This window comes from Setaria italica, chromosome IV (assembly GCF_000263155.2).
Source record: "Setaria italica strain Yugu1 chromosome IV, Setaria_italica_v2.0, whole genome shotgun sequence".
Classification (NCBI taxonomy): Eukaryota; Viridiplantae; Streptophyta; class Magnoliopsida; order Poales; family Poaceae; genus Setaria; species Setaria italica.
Window position 1 is genome coordinate 31,169,569 of NC_028453.1, and position 24,848 is coordinate 31,194,416.

The 24,848-nt window shown below is 50.5% G+C and overlaps 1 protein-coding gene across 1 annotated transcript; it reads right to left on the reverse strand.

The window, feature by feature from the left end:
• Positions 1-1,054: 1,054 nt before the first annotated feature.
• On the reverse strand, positions 1,055-7,307 carry LOC101769614 (protein ECERIFERUM 3). Its single transcript, XM_004965643.3, has 10 exons — positions 7,111-7,307; positions 6,732-6,955; positions 4,727-4,965; positions 4,394-4,613; positions 2,887-3,008; positions 2,477-2,733; positions 2,235-2,342; positions 1,926-2,132; positions 1,697-1,807; positions 1,055-1,598 (listed from the first exon to the last, which is right to left on the reverse strand). Exons 1-10 carry the CDS (start codon positions 7,159-7,161, stop codon positions 1,269-1,271), a joined length of 1,869 nt encoding a protein of 622 aa, XP_004965700.1. The 5' UTR covers positions 7,162-7,307; the 3' UTR covers positions 1,055-1,268.
• Between the last annotated feature and the right edge of the window lie 17,541 nt (positions 7,308-24,848).

Below are 24,848 nucleotides of genomic sequence, written 5' to 3' on the forward strand. Positions count from 1 at the left end.
ACATATCGCTTGCTTACATTATGGGTGGGGGTTTAGTCCAAGACTTATGGTGGATAGTGCTTAGCCTGTATACAGATTGGAGGATCAGTATAAGGAATTTGAGGCGTTGGCCTGCCCTGACCAGACTGCACCCCGGCAAGGGTAGGTTTCATAGCTTCGAGGTCATCACTGGTGGCGGCGTGCCCTGCAGTTGAGGATGGTTCCAGACTCAGGAAACATGAGAGTGCTATCCACTTACTAGGGCTCCGGCTGTTAGGTGGGGTTTGGATGGTTAATCCCCGTTCAGGCTCCATCTGCGCAGCTACATATGTACAACATCTGCAGAGTGTATAACCTATAGTTATAGTCCGTGTCCATTGGTTATGGACAGTGCCGGTAACTACCGCTACTTCTGACTAGACTTTGTTTACTCTTCTACCTTCCCGTTTTTTGAGTTAGGTCGGCGTTTGCCGTTGAGATGTGAGCGAAGGGAGCTCTCACATCGCCTAGTGTGTTTGGGTGCTGGATCCTTGGGTGAAGGATCCAGTAACTTGTGGCGACTTCCTTGATTGAGGTGTTGACCTCAGAGATGGTATTGCTTTGATGCAACCCTGATTGCTGCTGCTGCTTAAACCTTTACAACCATATATAAGTTTATGCATGCATATATAAGTTTATCCGTGCATATAGTAATATTTCCCCCGTTTCCTTGACTTTTTGCTATTGGGAGTTGACATAGTCTACTCGCTTCTCGGGATGATGGTGGCTTTTCAGGGTCAGAGCCTGACTACGACTTCGACAACGACGGATGGGAAGACTAGGTATGGTCCTTCGCTCAAGTCGCCTCTGGAGTTGGAGTTCGCCATAGTTTAATAATTGATTGTTACTCTATATTTCTGTGTTGGTATGATTTGTACTGTCTGAGATAGGAATTCGCACGTGATAGCAGCTTGAATTCTTAGAAATAGAAATTCGGGTCGTTTCATCCGAAGCACACGACGAACTGCGGAGCGCAGCACGGGGTTCATCTTATTGCTGCGATTCCTCGGTTTGAGATTGGGATTTCCCGGCAGCGTTGTCCGATTCAGTTTCATTGAAGTGATTCAGGTCTAGTTTTAGATGTGCCAGTGGCCTGAAATTTTTTTCAATACTGCGGTATACCTTACGTACATATACTAGTAGTATATACGAGTGAACCAGTCTATCAACTCTGTTGCAACTGGTACATGACAAGAGCGAGAACTAGAGGCGTGACGCGTTATTCCGGCCGGCCGGAGGCGGGCGCTGGATCACGCCGGCGTGAGGCCGTGCTTGAGCGCGGCCTTCCAGACGACGTCGATCCGGTCGACGTCGATGGCGCCCACCTCGTGGTGCTCCCACCCTTCCAGGCAGTGCACGACGCCGCCGGCGTGGCACGCGTGCACCACCCCGCGCTCCATGGTGTACTCGCAGCAGCCGAGGCCCTCGACGTCCTTGGGGAGCCTCATGGCGGCGAGCTTGCCGTAGGTGCAGTCACGCCGGAAGCCGATGATGGGGGGCACCACGAACTGGTGGAAGTGGGTGCCCGCCGGCGCCCACCGCTGCTCCCGCGGCGACAGCCACTTGCCCACGATCCATGTCTGCCACCACACACAGTTCACCGGCGTCAGCAAAAGCTGCTGTCTCATAACAGCAATGACATGACGAATAACACCGGTTTCAGTTTACTGATCTCTACCTTGCAGCTCTGCGCAGCCTGGTACTTGGTGACCTGCACGAGGAACTGCTGGGACTCGGCCGGCGCCTCCCTCTGGATCTTCAGGAACCTCTCCGTCGACACCGTCAGCATCTGAAATAACCCAAGACAGAACATTCAGGAGTATTTCCTAATAACTTCTTTGTTTCAGAACGACATCATTGGAATCCAAGCTCGATCCAGTTGGGTTGGGTTCAGAGTGCACACGTACCAGGACCCTGATCTTCTTCCTGCAGAGGTAGAGCGCGATGGCCCTGCCGAGCTTGGACGTCGCGCCGGTCAGGAACACCTCCTTCACGTTGCTGGGGATCTCGTTGAGGATCACGGCCGCCGTCAGGGTGTTGCCATGCACCACCCTCACCCTCAGGTTGGGGTGCTTGCTCACGAACAGGGTGCCGCCGCCATTGAGCGCCTCGTTCTGAAAAAGGAGGAGGAGAAGACATGTTCAGTGGAATGTTTTGGTTGTTGCTTGTTCTGAACAGTATCAAAATTAACAGAGAGCTGTAAAATAAACGTTAACCTTGTTGAGCGCAGCAAGGCTGATCACTTTGACGCCCATCTTGTCCGCCCTCAGAATGGCCAGCTCGATCTGCCGGTTGATGCCCTTCTTCGCCGATGGAATGAAGTACTGCAGTTCGACAGGTAAAACAAAACACAGTCAGTGCCAAAGCAAAGCAAGCTGTTTTCTGTCATCGATCGAGTTTCATGCACCGACCAATTCAACCAAAAATGAATAATTCAACCAAAAAGGCTGGTGGTAACCTGGAAGCCGTATCTGGGGACGCTCCAGGTCTGGTGGAGCCGGCCGTGGAGGAAGTAGAAGCTGACGGTGAAGGTCTTGGAGCAGAACCACTGGAGGACCATGAAGGCGAAGGCGAGGGGCCAGAGCGGCAGCAGCACGAGGTGGGTCGAGAAGGGCAGCGAGCTGCAGGAGCGGAACCCGAAGGGCACGTGCATCGACGACACCACGTCCACCACGTGCGCCAGGAACACGAAGTCCGGCACCCGGTCGTTCATCCCTGCAACGCCAGCGTTCTCGCAGTTTCATCTCTGTTTACCAATTTACTTACTGTGCTGTTGCAAATTACTACTACTTAGTAGCAGTTAAACTGTTAAAGTGATCTTCAGATTAACCGAAGGGTGAATTAGAGGACCATCAGGAACAGAAATACCTTGGTCGACCTCCTTCTGAAGCTCCCAGGATCTGGAGTTGATGGTCCCGCCGAGGGCGTCGAACAGGGGCATGAACAGGCAGAAATTGCAGTCCTTCTCCCTGTGATGCAGGCTCAAATACCTGCGAAACCTCCACATGGACGCAGTGGTTAGTCAGGCCCAGCATCCTTAAAACCGAACAAAAGGAGTTGCAAAATTGACAGCCATTGCAAGGCCGTTTTTCAGTCCACCAATGATATGTGTCCCACGCATGTGTCCCTTGTTCTTTCTCATAATGCATAGAAGCCGCGTGCATGTCCGAAACGGCAAGACGAACAACCACAAGTGGGCGGACACATGATGACATGAAGTATGATCCATGGATCTCGATCGCGCCAGGCAATCTGAATCCTGAACGGACAACTCGTAGGACCAGTGTGAAACACCCCCTCCCCGTCCGAGGATCATTGATTGCCCAAACATGGGCTGCTGATCATCCTTTGCTCCGTTTTCGCGACCCCGTCGCCGTGCCGACTGCCAAGTGCCAACGCACTCCGGCCCGTAGCCGTACACGGCCGGCCCCCGCCGTAAACGCTAGCCGACCACTGGCCACAGGACGGCGCGCTCTCACACGAGCTCGCCGGCCCGGCCTGCCTGCCGCCGCAATGAAGAGGGACATGTGCACGGATAGCTCATCCGCAGCACGAACCATGTAGCCGGCGAACCAGACACGGCGGCACATGCCCGCGGCGTTACTACCGGACCCCGGTCGGTCGGGGTCGGCACACGGCTCTGTCGCCGCCGCGAGCTTTGATCCCCGATCCGTGTGGTCTGAACTCTGAAGCAGCGTAGGTGCTCCGTACTCCGTACAGTGTCCGGCGCTGTGACGACAGGGCCGGGAAACCGTCTGGGTAATGCTGGCCAGGGCAGTTAGGAATTTGGTGTCGTTGTACAGGACGATCGGCGCAGCGAGATGAACAGGAACATTCCGATCGGAACAGCCGAGATCTGCACGTACTAAACTAGCGGGGGGGGGGCCCGGGTGATGTTTGGTTTTCCTGGTTAATGGCAGTTTGTGGTCACCGAGACGACAAAGAGCTCAAAGTTCAAAACTAATCCCGATCGGCCCGGCCATGTTGTGCCCATGTGGACTCACAAGAACAGTGCAACACCAGTGTCCTTTCCATCCTAAAACAGTAGAAACAACACTGCAACCTGCCAGCATGTTTGAGGTTGGGCCGTTTGGGGTTTGCTTCGGCAGCTCGCGGCGTTGATTGGAGCTTTTCATCAGAAAAATGTTGATTGGAGCTTAGCTCAATGGGACAATGGCGCCACCTTTCCTTTCCCGCATAAATACGGTAGGTGGAAGAAGGAAAATCTTTTGGGTTGGTTGGATGGCGCTGCCAATCACGGCCATGCACTGGCACCTACTGTTCGCACGCTCTTGCACCGAGTGCCAGACATACATGCTCGTCTACACAGCAGCACAGCACAGGAGGAAGTAGGAGTGATTAAAGCTTAGCTTACGTCGGGGTGTAGATGAGGTATCTGAGGGCGGGGACGGCGGCGAAGGCCCTGTGGGAGATGACCTCCACGTTGCTGTACCCCATGCACCGGAGGTAGTCGAAGAGGAGGACGTGCGCGTAGACCAGGCTCACGGACCCGGCGCCGGCGGTGAAGGCGCCGGCCAGCGGGGCCACCATCGCCGCCGTCAGGATCAGCGCCTCCAGCGGCGTGCCGAACCCGGCTGCAGAGAAAGGCAGACAGACAAGATCGATCAAGTGACAAGTGAGTGATTATGCATTTACAACCTCTAACAAACGTCGTTATCGCGGGAAAGCTCCCTGCGCATCTCTGTACCTGTGAACGGCTGGGTGACGGGGGACGAGTGGTGCTTGGCGTGGTACTGGCTGAGGAGCGGGACCCGGTGCAGCGCCCTGTGGGCCCAGTAGAAGGCCGGCTCCGAGACGGTCACGTGCAGGAGCAGCGCCAGGGCCCACCCGCGCGGGTCCCACGCGCGGAGCTCCGGCACGCCCGGGAACGCCGGGCTGTTGGCCACCATGGCCGCGATCAGGGTCTGCAGGATGACCAGGTTATCCCTGCGCGACAACAAGTCATTTGGCCTTAATTAGCATCACCAAGCCATCACACGTATCCTCTGCTTTTATTGTTTCCATCTTTTTTTTAAAAAAAAAGATAACGAGACAAGGATGACAATAAATTCTGCAACATATATGTTGATTTGACATATGTGACTTGTGAGCATGTACCTTGACTTTTACAAAACAGAACATGTGCATAATGACGAGGATACTAAAATCAGGATGATTTCAAATAGAGACAATTCCCTATTGACACTAAGTAAAGTTAGTGATTCTTTTCTTGGCTTTAAAAAGTTCAACCTCCCTTATTTGATTTTCATTCCCTACAGGACAGTTCATTTTTCATCCAATACCTGTTAACTGCCACATGAAATGACAAATTTGACCCTATGATCATCAAAGCCAGCGCGTGAGACATCAGCCACACTTGAGCTACTGAGGCAGTGCCGTTAACTTCACGAAAAGCAGCAGCAACGGCTCTGGCCGCGTGAACCTCAGCGTGCGCCGCCTCTCGGCGTAGATAACGGTATATGGAATGTGTAAGCATAGCCCTTTCGAGGAGCGGGCACGCCTGTACGTGCAACCGCAAGGATCAGTTCTACTTGTAACACCCCGTCCTCCAAAGGAACACCGCACAGCCCTTCCGAGGGGTAGGCACGCGTACTACACTTTCGTCCTCGCTTCGTATAAAAAAGTTAATCCGAAGATGTTATGGCTGGTAGATAAAGGCTTATAAGTTGACTTCATCCTTACTCAACTAGCAATGTGGTACTAAACATGTGACCTGCGCTCATGAGCTATTATTGGACCTCAACCAAATTGGATCACAGAACGAAACTTAAACTTAGTGTCAAATAGGGAAGGCTGAAATTTCGAGAGCTAAGCAAGGAATCACTCATTTTATTAGTGTCAAATAGGAAAATTTCTCTTTGGAATACCACTCATACACGGGTTTTCTCTTCTCTAAAGCATTTCCGGGCTACTCAAAAAAATTGAGGACGGATTTTCTTGAAGAAAGAGGACACTTAATCCTCGTTCTATCTATTCTTACCAATCCTCCATCAGAGTGCACTGAAAAAGCATATGGACTCATAAAAAAGAGCTGAAAAGTTGATATGAGTCCAAACAAAAATACGCAAATTCGGTCCGGACACGCTACAGTGTCATGCAGTCTGGATCAATAGAATGATGATGATGTGATGCTACTTGTTTCCTCATCTAATCATTAGTAATTCACTATAGCACTTTGCAATCAATTTAATAACGAGCACCTAAACGCAGATAGAATCACTGCGCATTTACTGCGCGCCGTGAATGACCAAGGCCCCCAACGGCCCGCCCAACCTTAAAGCAAAGGCGGAGGGGCCAATCCAATCACACATGAGAAGTGAGCAGAAGGGAACTGTAGGCGCAGGCCATATCTGGACGGCCCTTGATCCTCCAGCTGCAAAAACTAGAGACGATGCCCTAATAAATATTTTCCCTATTCAGACAGACGTCTTTTTCAAAAAATTGAAATGGTCGTGAATTAGTACTATAGCTATACATGCATGATTACACTAGTCCTGTTCGTTTAGAATCTCCAGCTATGTGGCCACGTCAGCTCAATCATGCTATCAGTAAAATCCCTGTGATCCAGACGTGTGAGAGTTTCCTAGCTAGCGAGCTCAGCCTGCTCAGGACGTACGATCAAGAACAGCTAGCCATGGCGATGAGCAGAGAGATGATAGAGCGGTGTGAGCGGGTGCTATAGCTTTAATTACCAGTCCCACTCGGCGTCGATCTGGCGGAAGTCGACGCCGTCCTTGACGACGCGGCGGCGGCGGGTGAAGAAGAGCATGTTGCCGTAGGAGAACCAGAGCTGGAAGGTGAGCGACCGGAGCGCCAGGAGGAGCAGCAGGTGGAGGCACCACGAGTCCAGCGGCGGGCTCCCCGTCTCCCTCCACGCGTGCGCCGCCTTCGCCACCAGAGGCCCGTACAGCAGGTACTGCACGCACGTCATCGGAAACGAAACAAGATCAGTCAGCTATGTACTTCGTCGTCTACATGCCAAGCAAGAACATCAAGCCGCAGAGATGATGATGATCAATAAGCTAAGCTATGCATTGGTTTCCATGCACGGTGTGGCTAGCAAGTTCTTGCCTTGTAGGAGCCGAGGCTTGCCCATGGCCAGGAAGCCAACGGAGAACCCATGGCCTGGTCCTGCCCGGGAAGAAGAGAGTCACAGGGGTCAGGTGTGTGTGTGAGAGAGAGAGAAAGAAAGAGAGCGGGAGGACGGGGGAGAGAGAGAGAGCTAGCCCGTATGCGTTGGGATATCTCTCAGCTCGAATGCGTCTTGGACGCCACCGCGTCCCTATTTATAACGAGAGGAATAATCCGCGGCAAAAAATAACAAAACAAAACAAAGCCAAAGGCCAGCTGCTCCGTTCCTTTTTTCCACAAAATTTATTTGGTTGGCAGCTGCTGAGCTCCAGCGTGGTGTAATATTCTCACTTTCCAATTAAGCAAGCAAACATCACGGTGAAACATTCTCAGTACTTTTATTTCACTTTTTTTTTCTCAAGTTATGGTGATGTGTGAGTGTGATTGTGACTGTAATTCTCGACACCGTACGGAAATCTCTTTATCTCTCGACCTCACTCAGTGGTCGTGGTAAATCTAGAACCATGCCATTTTTACAAGTTGTAACTATACTAAAAAAGACATTGATGAACTCACGCAACCGAAAGTTAACACTGTTTTGTGACTCGATGGAGTAGTACGAAAATGTACTTCCAAAAGTTAACCACTGCTGTAGTCCTATAAAAGAAAAACAAACACAGCCGTGCAACAAATCAACTCGTTCTTGCCTCCTTCAGTACTGGCCATCCAAAATGGTTGCAACCGTTCAGCCCATTTCTGCTAGCACGGATGGAAAACTGAGCATTGGTCCTATCCTTTAGTACCGGTTGGTTTTTCACCCGATACTAATACTTATATTAGTATCGGGTTTAACAGCTAGCTCCCCAGGACCTCGTTTAGTACCTTGGAGCTCCCAACCGGTACTAACTGTCCGCCCGCCCCCTTATCTCTTCTCTCTCAACATTATCTCTTCTCTTCTCTCATATTTATCTCTTCCCCTTCTCTTTTCTCCCCAACCGCTCTCCTCCACGGCACAACGCACGAAGGCTCTCCCCTCCCTACACGTGCTGTCCCTCTCTCCCCCTTCTCTCTCCCGCCGTCGCCCCCCCTCCCTCTCTGGCGACGGCCACCACCTCTCTCACTCCCTTCCTCCCTCCACTTCTCACTCGCGAGGCCGGCCGGCACCTCCTCTGCCTCCCCTCCGTTCCCCCTCCGCTCGCCCCTCACCGGCAGTGAGGAGCAGCGGCGGGGTGAGGTGAGGCGGCAGCGCGCAAGGTGAGATCCGGCGGCGTGGGCAGGGGCGATGGTGGGCGCGGGTTGTAGGCCACGACGGCGGGTGTGGCCAGGAGCAGGCCACAGGCGGTGTCGACAGCGGGCGCGGCCGGGAGCAGGTTGCAGGCGGCGTCAACGGCGGATGCTGCTGCGGGCGACAGTGGGCGCGGATCTGGATCTAGGTGTGTCCCTCTCCCCCTCTCCCTCCATTCCTCTCACTCGATTCGACCGCCGGCAAGGGGCTAAGAGGCCGGTGGAGACGTAGGGCCCAAGGGTGGCGATGGGGGCAAGGGCGGTGGCAGAAGGCAAGGGTGGTGACGGGGGCAAGGGCGGCGGCGGGAGGCAAGGGTGGCGATGGGGGCAAAGGCGGCGGCTGGTGGGATGCAGCTCGTCCCACGGCAGCGGGGTGTGGCTCAGGCGGTCGGGCTGGTGGGTGGGGCTCAGGCCGGTGGGATTTCTTTTTTTATTTTTTAATACATCTTTAGTACCGATTATTTGACCCGTACTAAAGACCCATTTTAGTATCGAACTAGCAATGTCAGTTGCACAACCGGTACTAAGGGGGGTTAGGAACCGGTACTGAAGATGTTTTCCCAGCAGTGTGGTGTCCAGCTAGGCATGTACAGGATTTTTTGGGGTGCCTGTACGTACTGCGTGGCATCCGTACGTCGTGGTCCATCTGGTTTTCGGGGACCTCTCTGTGCGTGTGTGCGTGCCTGTTTAATGGGGTTCCAGTTGCTGCAACATTCCGCACGACGTTGTTCTTGAATTTGTTGCGCGATAACTAAAAACCAGCGATCGGGAATGTATCATCTAACGACCCAGAATTAATGGGGCGACTCGCATGGTCCAATTGGCTACAGCTAGTTGGTCATGATTCTGCTCTTCTTTCCCCGTTTGTTTCTTTTTTTTTAAGGAATTCTACTTGTTTCATGATGTGTTGGTAAGTTAGCAGTGGTAAATCAGTACATGCATGGTATGTTACTCCTACGTCCCCACGTACCATTCGTTTTAGTTTATGTAGATACATAATGATATATATCTAGATATAAGTATATATCTATATGCATATCTAAAGTTATGTATTTAGAAAAGCTAAAATAAATAGTAATTTAAGATAGATGGAGTATATTTTGTACGGATAGTAATCGGAGGCTCGGCACCAATCGTAGAAGAAAATGTTGGAATTCTTATGTCAATCGGTAAAAACTTGAAATTTCTATATCATTCAAAAAAAAAAGGGAAAAATCTCACTATCCAGTTTCTCTGTCGAAGTACATAAAAGTAGGAAAATATCTCAGCATCCAATTTCTTTAACAAATGAAGTACCTATGGCTATGACTTTGTCTATTTGACACATGCACCCTTATAGTGTATAAAATTATTAAATAGACATGATTGAGCTCCTGAAAAAATAGAAATAATTCGTGACTAGGTATAATCTAAACACAATACTGCTCATCCTTTGATGGGCTTATCACCACCTTCTGGTGGAACATTTGAAAAGAAAGCAACATAAGAACATTCAACCAAGAGTTCAAACCAGTCGATAAAGTGACTTTCCTAATAAAAGAAGACATCCAACAAATTCAGAATGGCGACCCAAGCGATCACAGCCTCTTCCATCTAGTTTCTTTTCTTGGGAGCTGTTTTTGTGTTGCCTGTTCTTTGGGCTCCAGCCCCTAGTTGATAGTCGGTGTCGTTTTGGTGATCATTTTTATTTTTTCTTAAGCTGCGAGGGCAGTTGTGGGGTCGCTTGACTCTCATAGCTATTGTTTGTATTTGTTTCTTTTCTCCTAATAAAAATTTGGCAATTCTCTTGACGTCTGTTAAAAAAAAAATACCGCTCATCCTGATTTCCGCAAAACGCCTTTCTACACACCTTGGAGGGGAGCTGCTTCAGAGTATACTCCTATGTGATATTTGTATGGTGGGTCCCAAGACTTTCCCTAAGGTCCTTAAGGGAAGGCTCTAGCTGGCCCAAGGGATGATCTATTTCCTAATACACAACACATAAGTAGAACTAGAGTTTTTATCCAAAGAGGTTTATATTTAGACAAAATTATCTATGGAGTCTATGAGATTTGAGCAATAATTGTAAGTCGTCAACCACCACTGCCAAACCCTAACTAGCCTGAACCTAAATTAGCTGACGAACATGTCAACAATGGTGTGCGCATCACATGCACGTCACAAATCAAGAGACACATTTCCACCACCACCATAGCTGAACAATCTCATCGCCTCTGATTAGCCATAATATAACCAAAGTCCCTACGCTTCATGTATGCAAATTGAAGACTTCAACAACATATGTATCGCTAACTCATCATCATCAAGATTAAGGCACATCTCAATTTGATCTCTTGTATATTAGCCAAGGTTAGTTCCATGCATTATACGAGTTTACATGTCTAGCTTCGTTAGGCGCACAGGTTATGGCTGAAGATATTTTCAATCTCACTGGGTTTCACAACAACAACCACTCTCCATACCACTGAAAGTTTAGAGTAAATACTGCATAGTACCTTCGTCCTTGCAAGCGCATCATTGCCGTGACAAGTTTGTGTGGCCATGCCCGTTCCGTTGGCCCGTCCGAAGTCCTATTCGTCCACTCATCAATGTTCTCGTACGCGCTGAGACTTGGCCTGTGGCCTGCATTGGGTTGTAGTACCGTTCCACTCGATTCGAGGTTCGCAGAGACGCAGAGTCGCAGTTGCAGGTTTAATTCACACCCCAGTCAGTCTGGCGGATCAAACGGGCTCAGACTTTTCCTACCAGAGCACACAGTGTAGTAGTAACTGCGGTGTGGTCGTGCCAGGACAACCGGAACCTACCCTCACCAAGTCACCATGTTACTTGGGACTACCCCGTGGTACTTGTATACAGTTCCAGTAATAAAACAGCAAAGATTTTTACCGAGCAACTGATCGAGACTCAGTCAGGGACCTGCCTCACTATCAGTGTAGTAAGATTTTACAGATCCTAGTACGCTGCTGGCGACTTGATGCGATCGCAGTCCCCTTCAAGGCTTCAAGTTAGCTTAAATTTTACCGCCAGCCTTGTGAATTCAGATCCTGCCGATCGAGCTGCGTCGCCTGGCCATGGTCAGTGGCTCAGCGCGAGCTCCTGCAGCGGCAGCGCGGCCGCGGCCGCCAATGCCGTCTCCCCCGACCGCCCGGCGCTGCCACGCTGCCATCGCGTCCCGGCGTCCCGGGGCTACCGGCCAATGAATGGTCCGGCGCCACGCGGATGGGTCTCGGCGTCGGCGTCGGCGAGCCAGCAGGCGCACGCAGTTTCCTTGGCGCGCGCGCGAAGTTGGGGGTTGAATACTTCCCGTCGCTCGGCTCGGCGACCTCTGTCCCTTTCCCCCCTGCCACCATTGCTTTCATTACTCGAGTACTGTGGGCTGTGGCATCTGCCGACTGCCGCCGGCGTGCCTGACTGACTCCCCCGTGCTCTCCAGTCAAAACGCAGGAGCTAGGACGCCGGCTCATGTCCTGCCCCTCGCCATTGATTTCGTGTGGGCGTTATGTCTGGCGGCACCTGTGCTCGTACTTTCACCGGTAGCAGGGCCGGGGTTGGCAGGAGCGAATGAAAGCGAGAGGAAAGCACATGCGATGCCTGTGACCCTGCAGTGATGCCAGGCTAACCGATAGGGCGCGAGCCGGGGACGAAGCAGCGTTCCGGACGGGTCTGCGCGCGCGGTCGGGGAGGGAGGGAGGACCTCATCTGGTCAGCGAGCCCGGCGGCCGGCGGCATGCAGAAACCCCGCGTGAAACTTGAATTTGCGAGGGGTGGCTGGGGGGTCGGCGGTCGCCTCTCACCTGCCAGCTCCCAACCAGTAACTGAACTGGCCGACACGCCGAATGCTGCTGGCCTCAGGTCTCCCGGGTCAGGTCGGTCACCGGCCTCTCGCCGCAGCTCCAGTGTCAATGACTCGGATTAATGGTGCTTACAAGTTTGTCATTGTTATAGATAGGAAGTAGCAGAGTAGACATGATTGATTGGCGAGCCAAACAATTCGATGGGAAACGGGTTAGTATATATGTTTCTTCTTCTTTTTCACTAGTTGGGAAAGTGGTTAGTTGCACCGGTCACGTGCATCAGCCGTGCATGTCTCCATGTCCGATTGCGAGCGCGTGCATGTCTTTTCAAGGTACCGTGTTTGCTGACCGTTGCAACTCTGCACAATGACGCAGATGCGTGCCGGTACGTGACGACTTCAGTGTGTGCACGCTGTGGTCTGTGGACACTGTGGACTTCCACACTGTTGCGAGATGCGAATCATTGTGCGCGCGGTGCGCCCATGCATGCACGCCCATCCGTGCCGGGCCCTGGGGTCCTCGGCGGCGGTGCAACATTTGCGAGCCTGCGGGAGCAAGCAAATTAAGGGGCTGTTTGGATACGAGGTGCTAAACTTTAACAGTGTCACATCGGATGTTTGGATGCTAATTAGGAGGACTTAACATGAGGTAATTATAAACCTAATTGCAGAACCTTGTGCTAATTCGCGAGACGAATCTATTAAGCCTAATTAATCCATCATTAGCAAATGGTTACTGTAGCACCACATTGTCAAATCATGGACTAATTAGGCTTAATAGATTCGTCTCGCGAATTATACTCCATCTGTGCAATTAGTTTTGTAATTAGCTTATGTTTAGTACTCCTAATTAGCATCCAAACATCCGATGTGACAGGTGTTAAACTTTAACAGGTCACACGTCTGGTCTGAGTCAATGTTTTTTTTCTTTTTGCGCCAGGTCATGAGCTGCTTGTCGGACGGGCGTTAAGAGTTAAAGCCCTCCAGGGAGCACAGGGCCTGCCGTGGACTCGGTCGAGGAAGCCAGGCAGGAGCCTGCCTGGTTCCTTCTTCTTTCAAGCGGTTCCCCTCGTGCGCCGCCGCGCCCGCGGAAACTGCTGGCCATGCCGGCATGCCGCTCTGCCAGCGCGCGCCGCCGTGCCACACGACACGACAAACCGTCCGCGCCACCACGAACTCAGAGCCGCCGGGCACTTCCGGAACAGGAGCACGTGCATGCTGAGCTGACGCGTGACGTACGACGGCGGCTCGACCGCACGAGCTATCAGGTGCGTTTCATGCAGCGATCAGCGTTTTTTTGGGGGGTTCAATTTTGAGAGGAATTGAAATTCCATGAAATGCAGGAATCAGATTTTTTGTTTTGTTTATCGAGAGAAAAATAAAATCGATTATTAATGCAGGAATCAGCTTTTTTTTTTCCTTTTTTTTGACAGGAATAGAAATTCAATTAGATTAATAATGCAGCAATCATCTCTGATAGTCGTATTTAACCATCCATCACCTTTCGCTGGTGCGCAATAATCCATGTGCCCATATCAGCGCATGCCCGTCCCGGCGGTGCTTACCGTGTGCAGCGGAGGCAGCCAGCTCGCCGCCGCGGTGCTTATCGTGTCCAGGTGAGGCGGCCAGCTGGTCTCTCTCGGGCGGTCAATTTCTTGCGCCGTGGGGAACATGCCGGCGGCGGGCATTAAACCGAGCAGCAGCACGGGCCGGAAGAGGACGTCGTCGGCGACTACTGCGCCGCCTGGTTCTCTTATCCACCCGTGATGGTGATTCCTCGTGCACAGGCGCTCTCGCTGCCGCTAGGCCCCTCACACCACCGACCGGCGACCGCGTACAGTCATGAGAAAATGCGACGACGTGGCAGCCGCTTGTACAAAGACGACACGGCCTCCGGTCCAGACTACACGTCACCTTAGAACGCCCATGGCAAAAACTTGGCCATAGTACTATTACTCAGGCAGGCGGCGCCCAGGCAGCTAGCAATGAGTGGCCGTTCCGCCGGCCCGTACGGCGGTGCAGCTAGCCAGTTCTAGCACGGTCGATCGGGTTGACGGCGTCCACCGTGCCAGTCCATGGCCGTGGGGTCGCTTAGATTCCTCGGATCAGGGGAAGCACCGGCACGTACGCCGGGAAGGCCTTGCCTGCGGTTGCGGATCGGGGCCCGCGCGCCGACCGACGATGCGTGGAACCCCTGAGTTATTTCGGATGGCTTGGCTCTCCCGGCCCCGATCGAATCGCGAGGTGGGCGCGGCCGGTGCGCCGCCGCATCGGGAAAGGTTCGTTCGGTACCCACCGGCGCTGGGCGTGAGGAGCGCCGATTTTTAACGTGCCATGGCACGGGGGTACACATGGCTAGATGGGCCGGTCGGCACTGCCCAATTTAACCGGGCACGAATAGGCTCGATGGCTTTTTCGTGCCGTGCTTGGTCCAGGCACGGCATGATGGTCTTTTTATCGTGTTGGGCCGGCCCGCTAGCACGGCTGGCACTACCATGTTAGTGTCACGTCAGGCACTATAGGCCAGGCACCACTCAATCAAAACTCCAAGGTAAGGAGATGTAAAATTTTTCATCAACATCACAGAATTCACAACCAGAGAGACAGGAGAAATATTTCAAAAAGTTTGAGCTGGTGCAATGGCTGCCTCGTTAAAAACCTATCTAGGTAAAACTCACACCTCGTGAGAAACCCTAGATAGGAAAAAAAAAGTGCAGCCCAGCTCAATCAAATAAACATTAAAGTAGTTCAAAGTTATTATAGGTCAAGTTTTAAACATCCGAATCACAAAGAACATCTAGATACAAATTAGCAAAACTATCTTCAAGTTCGTGATCCTCCTGCAGGTTCTGAATTCTTGCTTCTGCAGCCTCCCAGTCCTTGACACAAGAGAGCATCACCACCATCTCAGAGCTCAATCGACGCCGCCTCTCCTCGATGATCCTACCAGATGTACTAAAAGCAGACTTTGATGATACTGTAGAGACAGTCACAGTTAGAACATCTATAGCTAAGATTGACAGAACTGGATAAGTTCTTTTATGCTCATACCACCAATTCAAGATGTTGAAGCTATCATCAAAATGGGTGAAAGTGTCACCGTCCAAATAGATAGAGAGTTTAGAGCCAATACCCATACTAGTTGCACTAGTGCTTGCTGCTTGCAGCAAAGCAATTGCAGATGATCTTCTAGACAAAGCAGGAGGCAAAGCGAAAGGAGGGTAGAGAAAGAAGTACCAGGGACATCACCAAGTCCAAAAGCAAATACATCAGCATCACCTTCACTTGAAAAAATGTCATCCCAAGTATTATTTTTCGTACCAGAACTGGATGGCGGTAGACAAAGCAGGAGGCAAAGCGGAAGGAGGGTAGAGAAAGAAGTACCAGGGACATCACCAAGTCCAAAAGCAAATACATCAGCATCACCATCACTTGAAAAAATGTCATCCCAAGTATTATTTTTCTTACCAGAACTGGATGGCGGTGGAGGCCTTTGTAATTTAATTGCACCAAACTTATCATCATGCAGCTTAATTGCAGTAGAAAGTTCAGCTCTTACATCAGTAGGGATGGCAACGGGACGGGTTCGGATCGGGTGGAGTGTCTGGGCACCCAAAACCGGAACCCGAATCTAAAATCCGAATCCACCCCGAACACCAATTTGGGAGAAAATCCATCCCTGAAACCGAAACCCGCGGATACTCGAAACCCGACGGATTAACCAAAACCCGAGAATACACGTTGCTTGCAAAATAGACAAATCAAATTTAGAAGGCAAATCTGTCATTTATGTGAAGTAAAATTCGATGAACAAGTTAGAAGCATGACTTGAATATGAAATGGAAGATAACTTTAAGAAAACATAGATAATAACAAAGAATTTTTATTTGCCCTATCATTCGCATGTCAACCATGACATTCAGAACAATAAAAAAGAATTCTGCTCCAAATCACCACCTAACATATAAGCAGGATCTTTCATCCAAGCCACATCAATCGTGTATACATCTATCAAGTCCATATTACAATCCAAGTTCAGTAAACCCAAGTTCATCAACAGTTCAGAAGCGTGACTTGAATATGAACAAAGGTAGAATGGGAGAAGCAACCCAAGCTCAGTACAGTTCACATATTACGGGAGATGCAGCGGCAGCTTGAGATCCACTCGAAGCATCAGGAGCTGACATTGCTCACTTCCTTACAAATGCAAAAAGGAAAACACACATGGGATGAGTCTCTGTACTAGTTTGACACTTAGACGATGCATGAAATTCGAGATCTAGGGAAGGAACGTGCTGTCGTACCTCCTGAACTGCTGGAATCGTGGCGGGGCATAGGAGCAATAGGCGGGGTGCTGGGGTGGAGCGGGCGGCGGAGCAGCAGGAGGCGGGTGGCGGGGCGGAGGAGTAGGAGGCGGGCGGCGGGACGGAGGAGTAGGAGGTGAGCGGTGCTGGGTGCGGCCGTGCGGCGTGCGGGATGGCGGGACGGTGGAGGAGCATGAGGCGGGCGCGACCTCGCAGGACGTCGATGGGGTGGAGCGTGCCACATGCAGGAGTCGCCCCGGCCATCGCGCCCTCGTGCCCTCGCGGGACGGTGGCGGGGTAGGGGTGCCGGGTGCGGGGGGGGGGTGCCTGGGTGGGTGCGGACCGCATGTTGTTGTGTTATATACCTAGGGTTGCTAGTGGGCTTTTAGTGGGCCGAATGGTTTCGGGGCCCTATGGAGCTCCACGGGTGATTTTAAAAACCCACCCTAAACCCGCGGTATTTCGGGTATCCGAACCTGAAAACCCATGGGCGAAAACTAGGAATCAAAACCAAAACCCGCGGACCCAAAACCCGCGGATATCCGACCCAAAACCAAACCGCTGCCATCCTTATACATCAGTGAAGTAAGCAGAATAATCAGTACTAGTAAAACTAGATAACAACCTGAGGACATTTTCAAAACCTTTCAATTTAGCTCTAGGGTCCAAGATTAATGCAACAGAATAAAGCATTGGAATATTCCTCCAGTACTTAAGATAGTAATCTTTCATAGGAACAACCACATGCCTAAGCAATTCATGATTTTCATAATGTTTCAGATGCTTAGCAATCAAAATAAGCTGATGCAACATAAGTGGAAATGTAGGATAATAAACACCAGAAAGTGCAACAGTAGAATCATCAAACAGTTCAAGGAATGATAACATACTCTCTGCAATAATCCATTGATCTTCTGTCAAAAGTAAAGGATCTTTTTAACCCCTAGGATAGTTAGTCTCAATGAAAACATTAAAAGTCTACCTGTAAGGGATCAAATGCTTAAGCATGAGGAATGTGGAGTTCCACCTGACATTCATGTCCAAACCAAACTTTCTAGGATGAACAATCACATCAATGCGCTGGTTAGAAGAATTGATGAAAGAAATTACAGTTCTAAATGCTTCAAGATATTGCTTAATATCATGCAAGGCCAATTTAACTATAAGATTGATTATATGACAAGCACAATACTAATGCAAGAACACTTTACCAACATAAGCAGACAATTTAGGACTCAATTTTTCAATAGCATTGGTATTAGCAGAGGCATTATCCAAAGTAACAGAAAACACCTTTGAAATCAAACCATACTCCTCAAGCACAGCAGCCACACTGTCCGCAATGTTTTGGCCAGTGTGAGATTCATCAATGAGCCTAAAACTAATTAGCCTCTTCTCTAATTGCCATTAAACATTAATATAATGAGCAACCACACTAAGATAATCTTCCTTAGTATTGCCAGACTAGATATTAGAAGTGATTGACATAGATGAAACACTAGTTAATGATTCAATAAGCTTAGCACGACAATCATTAAAATACTTGTTGAAATCTCTAGTGGTCGTTTGCCTAGAGATAGTAGAGTATCTAGGATTATGAGCAAGCTTAATGCACTCTTCAAATGCAGCAGATTCACCAAAGCTAAGAGGAAGATCAAGTCTAGCAATAATTTGACATAGCTGAGTGTGAGCTACCTCAGAACTATAATCCTAGTGGCGGACATTGTCGTCCGAATTGAACTGGATCAAAGACTGGGAAACACGAAGCTTTGACTTCCTTGCTGGGCATTTCTCAACATGTCGGTTTAGTTGGCCAGTGCCAATAAAAGATTGAGCAGCGTATAAAATACCACTAGAATGCACTTAGCAGAGACCCTTACCCTATTACCATTGATGTCCTTGAATATCTTTTTGAAGTCCTTCCAGCATTCAGAGGTGGTGGAATGGCTCCTCTTGGTGCCGCTACTCACCATGTCTAGATCAGCAGCAGCTGCTGCTGCTACACCAGCACTGTCGTCACCGCCATCAACGATGTCGATTGGTTCGACAGCGCTGCCACCAAAGACCTCTTCCCGCTCTACCTCTACGTCACTCTCATCATCTGGACGCTGGCCCAACATCTGAACCTCATTGTTGTAGGTGTGCCCCTGGAACTCCTCGTCATCATCTATCGTTGGTGCTTTGGTCCCACAACGGACTGCAAACAGAGACGAAGATGTCAAGAAGCAGTCAAGCAGAGAAGGCAAGATCAAGCGGAGCGGCGAAAAGAGACGGCAAGATCAAGATCGATGGCTTATGTAACATCCCGTATTTTTACGACATGTTTGAATTTGCAAAAATATGGATTTCAAAAATTTTATGTTTGTGGAGTGAATTTTCCAAACTATAAGAGTGTCTTCATTGAATCTTTCCTAAAATTCCTAGAATTAATTTATAAAGTAAATTGAATAGCTAAGGTGTATTATGTGCTAGTGTGGACATTTGGAGTTCATTTGGAATTTATTTGGATTTGTTTGAGTGGGAATTGTATTTGAATTGGAATTTAAATACAAATCAAAAATAAAAAAAGCTAACTAAACCTAACTTGGACCCAATCAAACCCAGCTAACCTCACCAGTCCACCTAACTAACTACCCTGAGCTAAGGTAGATGCAAAAACTGGAACTTCCCGGATCCAAGCTGGAACTTCCCAGTTTTTAGATCTCGAAACTTCCAGTTTCTAGCCAAATCGCCTCCCACGCCGTAGCCGCTAACTTGCCCAACCCCACATGTCAGCCACTCGCGCCACTATTCTCCTTTCTTCCCCGCAGCACTCGCGCGCGTGGCACGGGCGTGACAGCGACGTGCACGCCGCGCACGACGCCGGCCGTGCCCGCCCCCTTTATGCGCTGGTGCCCTTGGATGCGCTCCATGCCACCCAGCCACAACCCCTGCCATCCATCGCCGCCCAGAACCTTAGCTGCCTCCTATTGGAGCCCCGAACTAGCCTCTTCCGACCACCACCGTAAATTGGGGTTTTCCCCTTCACCGCCGCCGTTTGGAGAAGAGGAGAAGGAAGGAGGGGGTGCAGGAGGCGAGGAGAGGATGCATAGGAGGAGGAGGCCCCTGCTGCCCCGTCGGAACGACGCTGAGCCTGTGCCCATACGACCACGCCAATGCTGCTGCGCTCCCTGCACAGCACCACCTCACCACCGCACTACCATCCTCTCGCCAGCAAGTCCCCAGGTGATCTCCAGGGCCCTGCTCGCTTGGATGACCGCCGGCCTTGAGCCATCTCACTGCGATTCCCGCAGTTGTGCATGTCGCGACCCTGGGAAGCCTAGGTGCCCGTGCACACGACATGGCAGTGTCATAGCTGTGGCCAGAGCTGCACGCTTGCACGCGCACAAACCTCACCACGGTCGAACCCGTGGAAATCGGATTTACCGATTTCTAAATCGGAACCTCTGGTTTTTATCACCTGAACCATCCAGAGCATCCAGAGTCTTTCCCAGGAGACCTCCCCAAGAGAGCTGAAATCGAAACATCCAGTTCTCCAAAACCGGAACACCCGATTATCCTAAGCAGAACTTCCTGTTCCAAACTGGAACTCCCGGTTCCAAAGTCGGAGCTTCCGATTTTTACCCCAGAAACTAGAAACTTCTCACATCAACTTAACCACCAACCTTTAGAACTCCAAAGCTACCTGTAAACCCTTGTGGTAGTTTGCATCCAGACTGCAGCTGACCTACAGCCAGTTAACAGCTAACTCCTTTTATTTCTTGATTTCGCCTATCAAGTCAAAATTTTGGAAAATATTTTCAACTTCAAAAATTCACAACTAACTCATTCTAATTCTAAAAATTATGAAATTAGTTTCATATTTTTTCTAAAATCATGCAGCACGCATTAGACTAGGTTTTGTTCTTGTTTGGTTCTTCTTTGGATCTCTTTTGAGTTTTTTTTTGCAACTAGACTTCTGATAATTATGGTAATTGCGTAATTGGGAGCTGCCGGAGACTCGGAGCTGAACCCGGAGCCGGAGCCGTTCAAGGACTACTACGAGGAGGAAGACTACTCAGGTTCATGCCCATTTAAATTGAATACCCATTAGACATTGCTAAATTAGTATGCTAGTGCGTTAGTCCTTGCATGATGATGATGAACCTTGCATAGCCTTCTTTATGCCTTATATCCTTGTTTGACCTACTACTATGCTACTTATATACACGATGTGCGATGCTTGCATGTGTATGGGATATTGTGAATAAGATTCTTGGCATGTGTGGGGTTAAAACCGGTAGGAGATGGTATTTTTGGATACTTGATGGGGGTGAGCTTTACATAACCCAATCTTCAGATTGGGGGCTTGGGGTCCATTCTCGGACGTTTCCTATTTGGTACTTGTTGCGAGTACACCATTAAGGAGCATAGGAGTTGGTGGTGATACCTATTATGGGTGCAGTTGCGGATCATGTTGTGGAGACGCTTTTAGGAGTTAGGAGCTCACCCCGGTCAAAAACTGAGTGGGTCTGCATGCTTCACGGGAATATGTTAAACGTGCATGCCACTCGCCGAATTATGGGTCTAGGTCCGGGTCGAGACTGGCAAGTGCGGTACCATACCTGCCGTAGGATAAAGTATCTGTGTAGGGGGAAGTGGTGCAGAACTTTTGCCCCCGATTGACCCTGGTGGGAGTGATTCACAATTCCAGGGTGGTCCTCTGTGGAGGATCACATCCGAGCCCGGATGCAGGATGGTATCGTAACTCCCAGGTTTTTCACTCGATAGTGTGATGTTCAGTCGGCTGGTCCCTGGTTGTCTCACTTCGAGATGGGTACAGGTGTACACACTCTACAGAGTTAAAACTATACGTATAGCCGCGTCCTCATTCATGGACAACCCTGTATCGTGATGACTCTCCATTGTTTTTGGGAAATCTCTACCTCCCCCTTACAGCTACTTGTGTGTTGTGAGCCGCAATTGCAGTCGGGAAGAGGGGAAGTTACTCCCTTTCCCTTTCGGATCTGGTTGTAGTTGTTGAGAGACGAAGGGAGGGAGCCTTCACCTTGACCCTAGTATGGAGTTAGGATGTTGGTGATAGGGATCTTGTCAAGGCAGGTGTACTCGATGTGTTGAGAGATTGGAATGATGGATATGGAGTTTCATTCTTTATGCTTGCTGCTGCATAGGAAATCTGAGCCTATTCCTTGACTATATTTTTCTGACCACTAGTAATATGCCACTTAAAGCTTGCATATGGATGGTGATGTGAACCTATCCCAATCCTTGGGGACAGCTCGTGAGTTTGCAGGTTACGAGTCCAATTTTTACAATAACCATGACGGTTGGTACGACTGAGGGTTGAAGTGTTACGCTTAAGAATGCCTGTGGAGAACATCGTGATGATGGAGATGCTTCCCGAAGCTAGTTACCGCTGCGTTGGTTTTATTCATATCCTTTAGCCCAAGGGGCATGTACCAGATCGTACTCTCACATTCTGAGATGTAATAAAAAAAAATTGTACTGTCATCGTGTTATGGATGTGATATTATGCTGAAATGAGTTCTGTATGTGGTAGCTAATGATCCAGGGACAATAACAAGGATAAAGGGAGTCGGATTCTCCTCACGGAAATTCGATTCGTTTCAGCTTACTAGCGAATCCAGAGCACCAGAGCGATCGGCGAGTTCGACGAACAATGGATCCGAAGGACCAGAGCGACCGGCAAGGTCGACGAGCAACGGACCTGGAGCACCAAAGCCAGAGAGGTGCGAGAGGTCGAGAGAGAGGCGAAGAGGGATGGGAGTCGAGGGAGGCGGCGACAGGAGAGAGGAGTGGGTAGGGGAAGAAGACAACTAGACAAGCAGTGAAGAAGACAACTAGATAAGAAGCAGAGAAGGCAAGTGAAGAAGATAACTAGACAAGAAGCAGACAAGAGAGAAGCAGAGAAGATCAAGATCGATGGCTCACCAATGAATCCAGAGGCCCAGAACGGCCAGCGAGGTTGACGAACGATCGATTCATCGGAACTCTGGTCCCTCAACAACTTCGAGACCGACAGTTCCGGATCCGAAGCACCAGAGCGACTGGTGAGGTCAGAGCTCTTACCGATAGTTCCGGAGCACCAGAGTGATCGGCGAGGTCGACGAACAACGGATCTAACAAGGACATGACGAGAGCGGCCGAAGAGTAGATCTCGTCATTTAGATCTAGAGAGGTGCGAGAGGTTAGAGGACGAGAGAGAGAGAGAGGTGGAGAGCGACGGGAGTCAAGGAAGGCAGCGACACGACAGAGGAGTGGGCAGGGGAGCCGGGAGGCTAGGGTTTCTGACTGGGGTGGCAACTGAAGCCAGCTTCCAGTCGCTGGAGAAGGAGGAGACGAGAGGGCAAGAGAGAGTTGAGGGACGAAGGGAGGTAAAGCGTCGGCCAAACGGAGGAGAGGAATGAGCCACTAGGGTTTGTGGTCGGGGGAGGCGGCTAGCGCCGACTTATATGCCACCCTCCCCCAACGGTCGGATCCAATGGTCGGGGAGGGGGTGATCGCCTGATCCAACGGCTAGGGAGGGGGTGGCTGGGGTATCGGGTCTGCATCAGGCTGGCCCAATAATCGTGTTGGGCTCAGGCTGGCCCAGCATGCCAGGGAGGTGGCCCAGGCATGGCCCAACGCATCGTGTCAAGCTGGTCCAGGCACTATCTACAACGGGCCATGACGGGCTTTTTTGGGCCATGCTACGGGCCGCACAGCGGGCCTAGCCCATCTAGCCATCTATACCGGGGGGACACTGCGCTTTTCGTTTGTTTTCCTTCCTGATACGGCTCGTTGGGTCAGGGGTGGATCGGTAATGTGGCGTTGGTGCTGGCCCTTTTTTCCGCTCGATCGGCTCCGATCAATGAAATGTTGGTGTGGTGAAGGACTGGAGGGCGAGTGAGTGGTGGTTGCATGCCGCCATGTTAGTGGTTGATGGGATCGGAGCTCTGGCGCGCGATCATGCGTGGGGTACATATGGATTCTCTCCCTCTGTCAATGGAGTAGCTTAATGATGCTTTTTACTCCAACCAGTGTTTTCGCCACCAGCTCCGGCTCCGAACCCGTACCCGGCTCCAAACCCTCCGCCGCCGCCAATACCGAAGCCTCCCGACCGGGCTCCAGGCCCAAACCCACATCCGAAACCCTCGCCAGACCCAAAACCTGAGCTGGACATCGAGCCAGATGACAAGCTCGACAAGCTAGATGACCCGGCTCCTGAGTAGGAGCTGGAGTTCGTACCGGAGCTGAACGAGAAGCTCGAGCTCGAACCCACGTTAGAGCTGGTGCCGGCGTCAGGTCCGGAGCCAGATAATGTAGTCGAGCTCACCCTGGAGTTGGAGTTAGACCATGGGCCCGAGTTTGAGTTTGAGCCGGTGTTGGCACCGGAGAATGAGCCGGATTCTGAAGCCGAGCCTGCGCCTATCTAAGCCATGTTTCAAGACACGGCGTTGGACCCAGCGCTGGAGCCAGAACCAGGCCACAAGCTTGAGCCTGAGGCTGAGCCCGAGTTTGATCCACTGCCTGATGCGTTGAATGAGCCAGAGCTCGAGCCAGCGCTTGAGCTTGCACCTGACACGGAGCCGGAGTTTGAGCTGGCGCCACTGCTCACTCCACTTGATGAACCCACACCTGAAGAAACCAAGTGAAAATCCAATCAGAAAAATGCTACACTATGACAAGCAATTTGACGCTACACTGAACAATCACGTAGTGCTACTAAACATTAACCTGAGGAGCCGTAGGACATTCCAGCAGAGCCGGATGACGAGCCTAATCCAACCATAGAGCTCGAACTAGAACCAGATGCACCGGAGCCTGAGCCTGTGCTCATGCCAGACCCAGAGCTGGAGTTGGCGGATGAGCTAGAGCCACCAGCCCGATCCCAAGTATGAGTCACCAACTATCCCTGAACCATATCCAGACCCTGACCCACAATTTGAGCATCCACCATTTGGCCCAGAATTAGACCCGCCAACGAACACAGTCAACCCACCTAAACCAACCCCTGAACCCGAACCTATACCGACATTGGAAGACCCACGTCCACATGAACGATATGAGGCTTTGCTTGACCCCGAACCTGAACTCATGCTAGAACCGGTATTGCAATCAGGCCCACCGTTAGTTCCACCATTTGCACCAATCCCAACACCAACATTAATCAAAGTAGCGAAAGAGTCTCTAACCTAGTGGTTAGAGCACCTGAGTAGCACCCAGCAGGTCCAAGTTTAACTCTCTGTGGGATCAAATTAAAGAGGTCTGAAATAAAAAAAATTATTAAAAAAATAGGTAGAAGCTTCCCCTACTGACTTCGGTCAAAAAAAAAATTAATCGAAGTACCCAAGCCT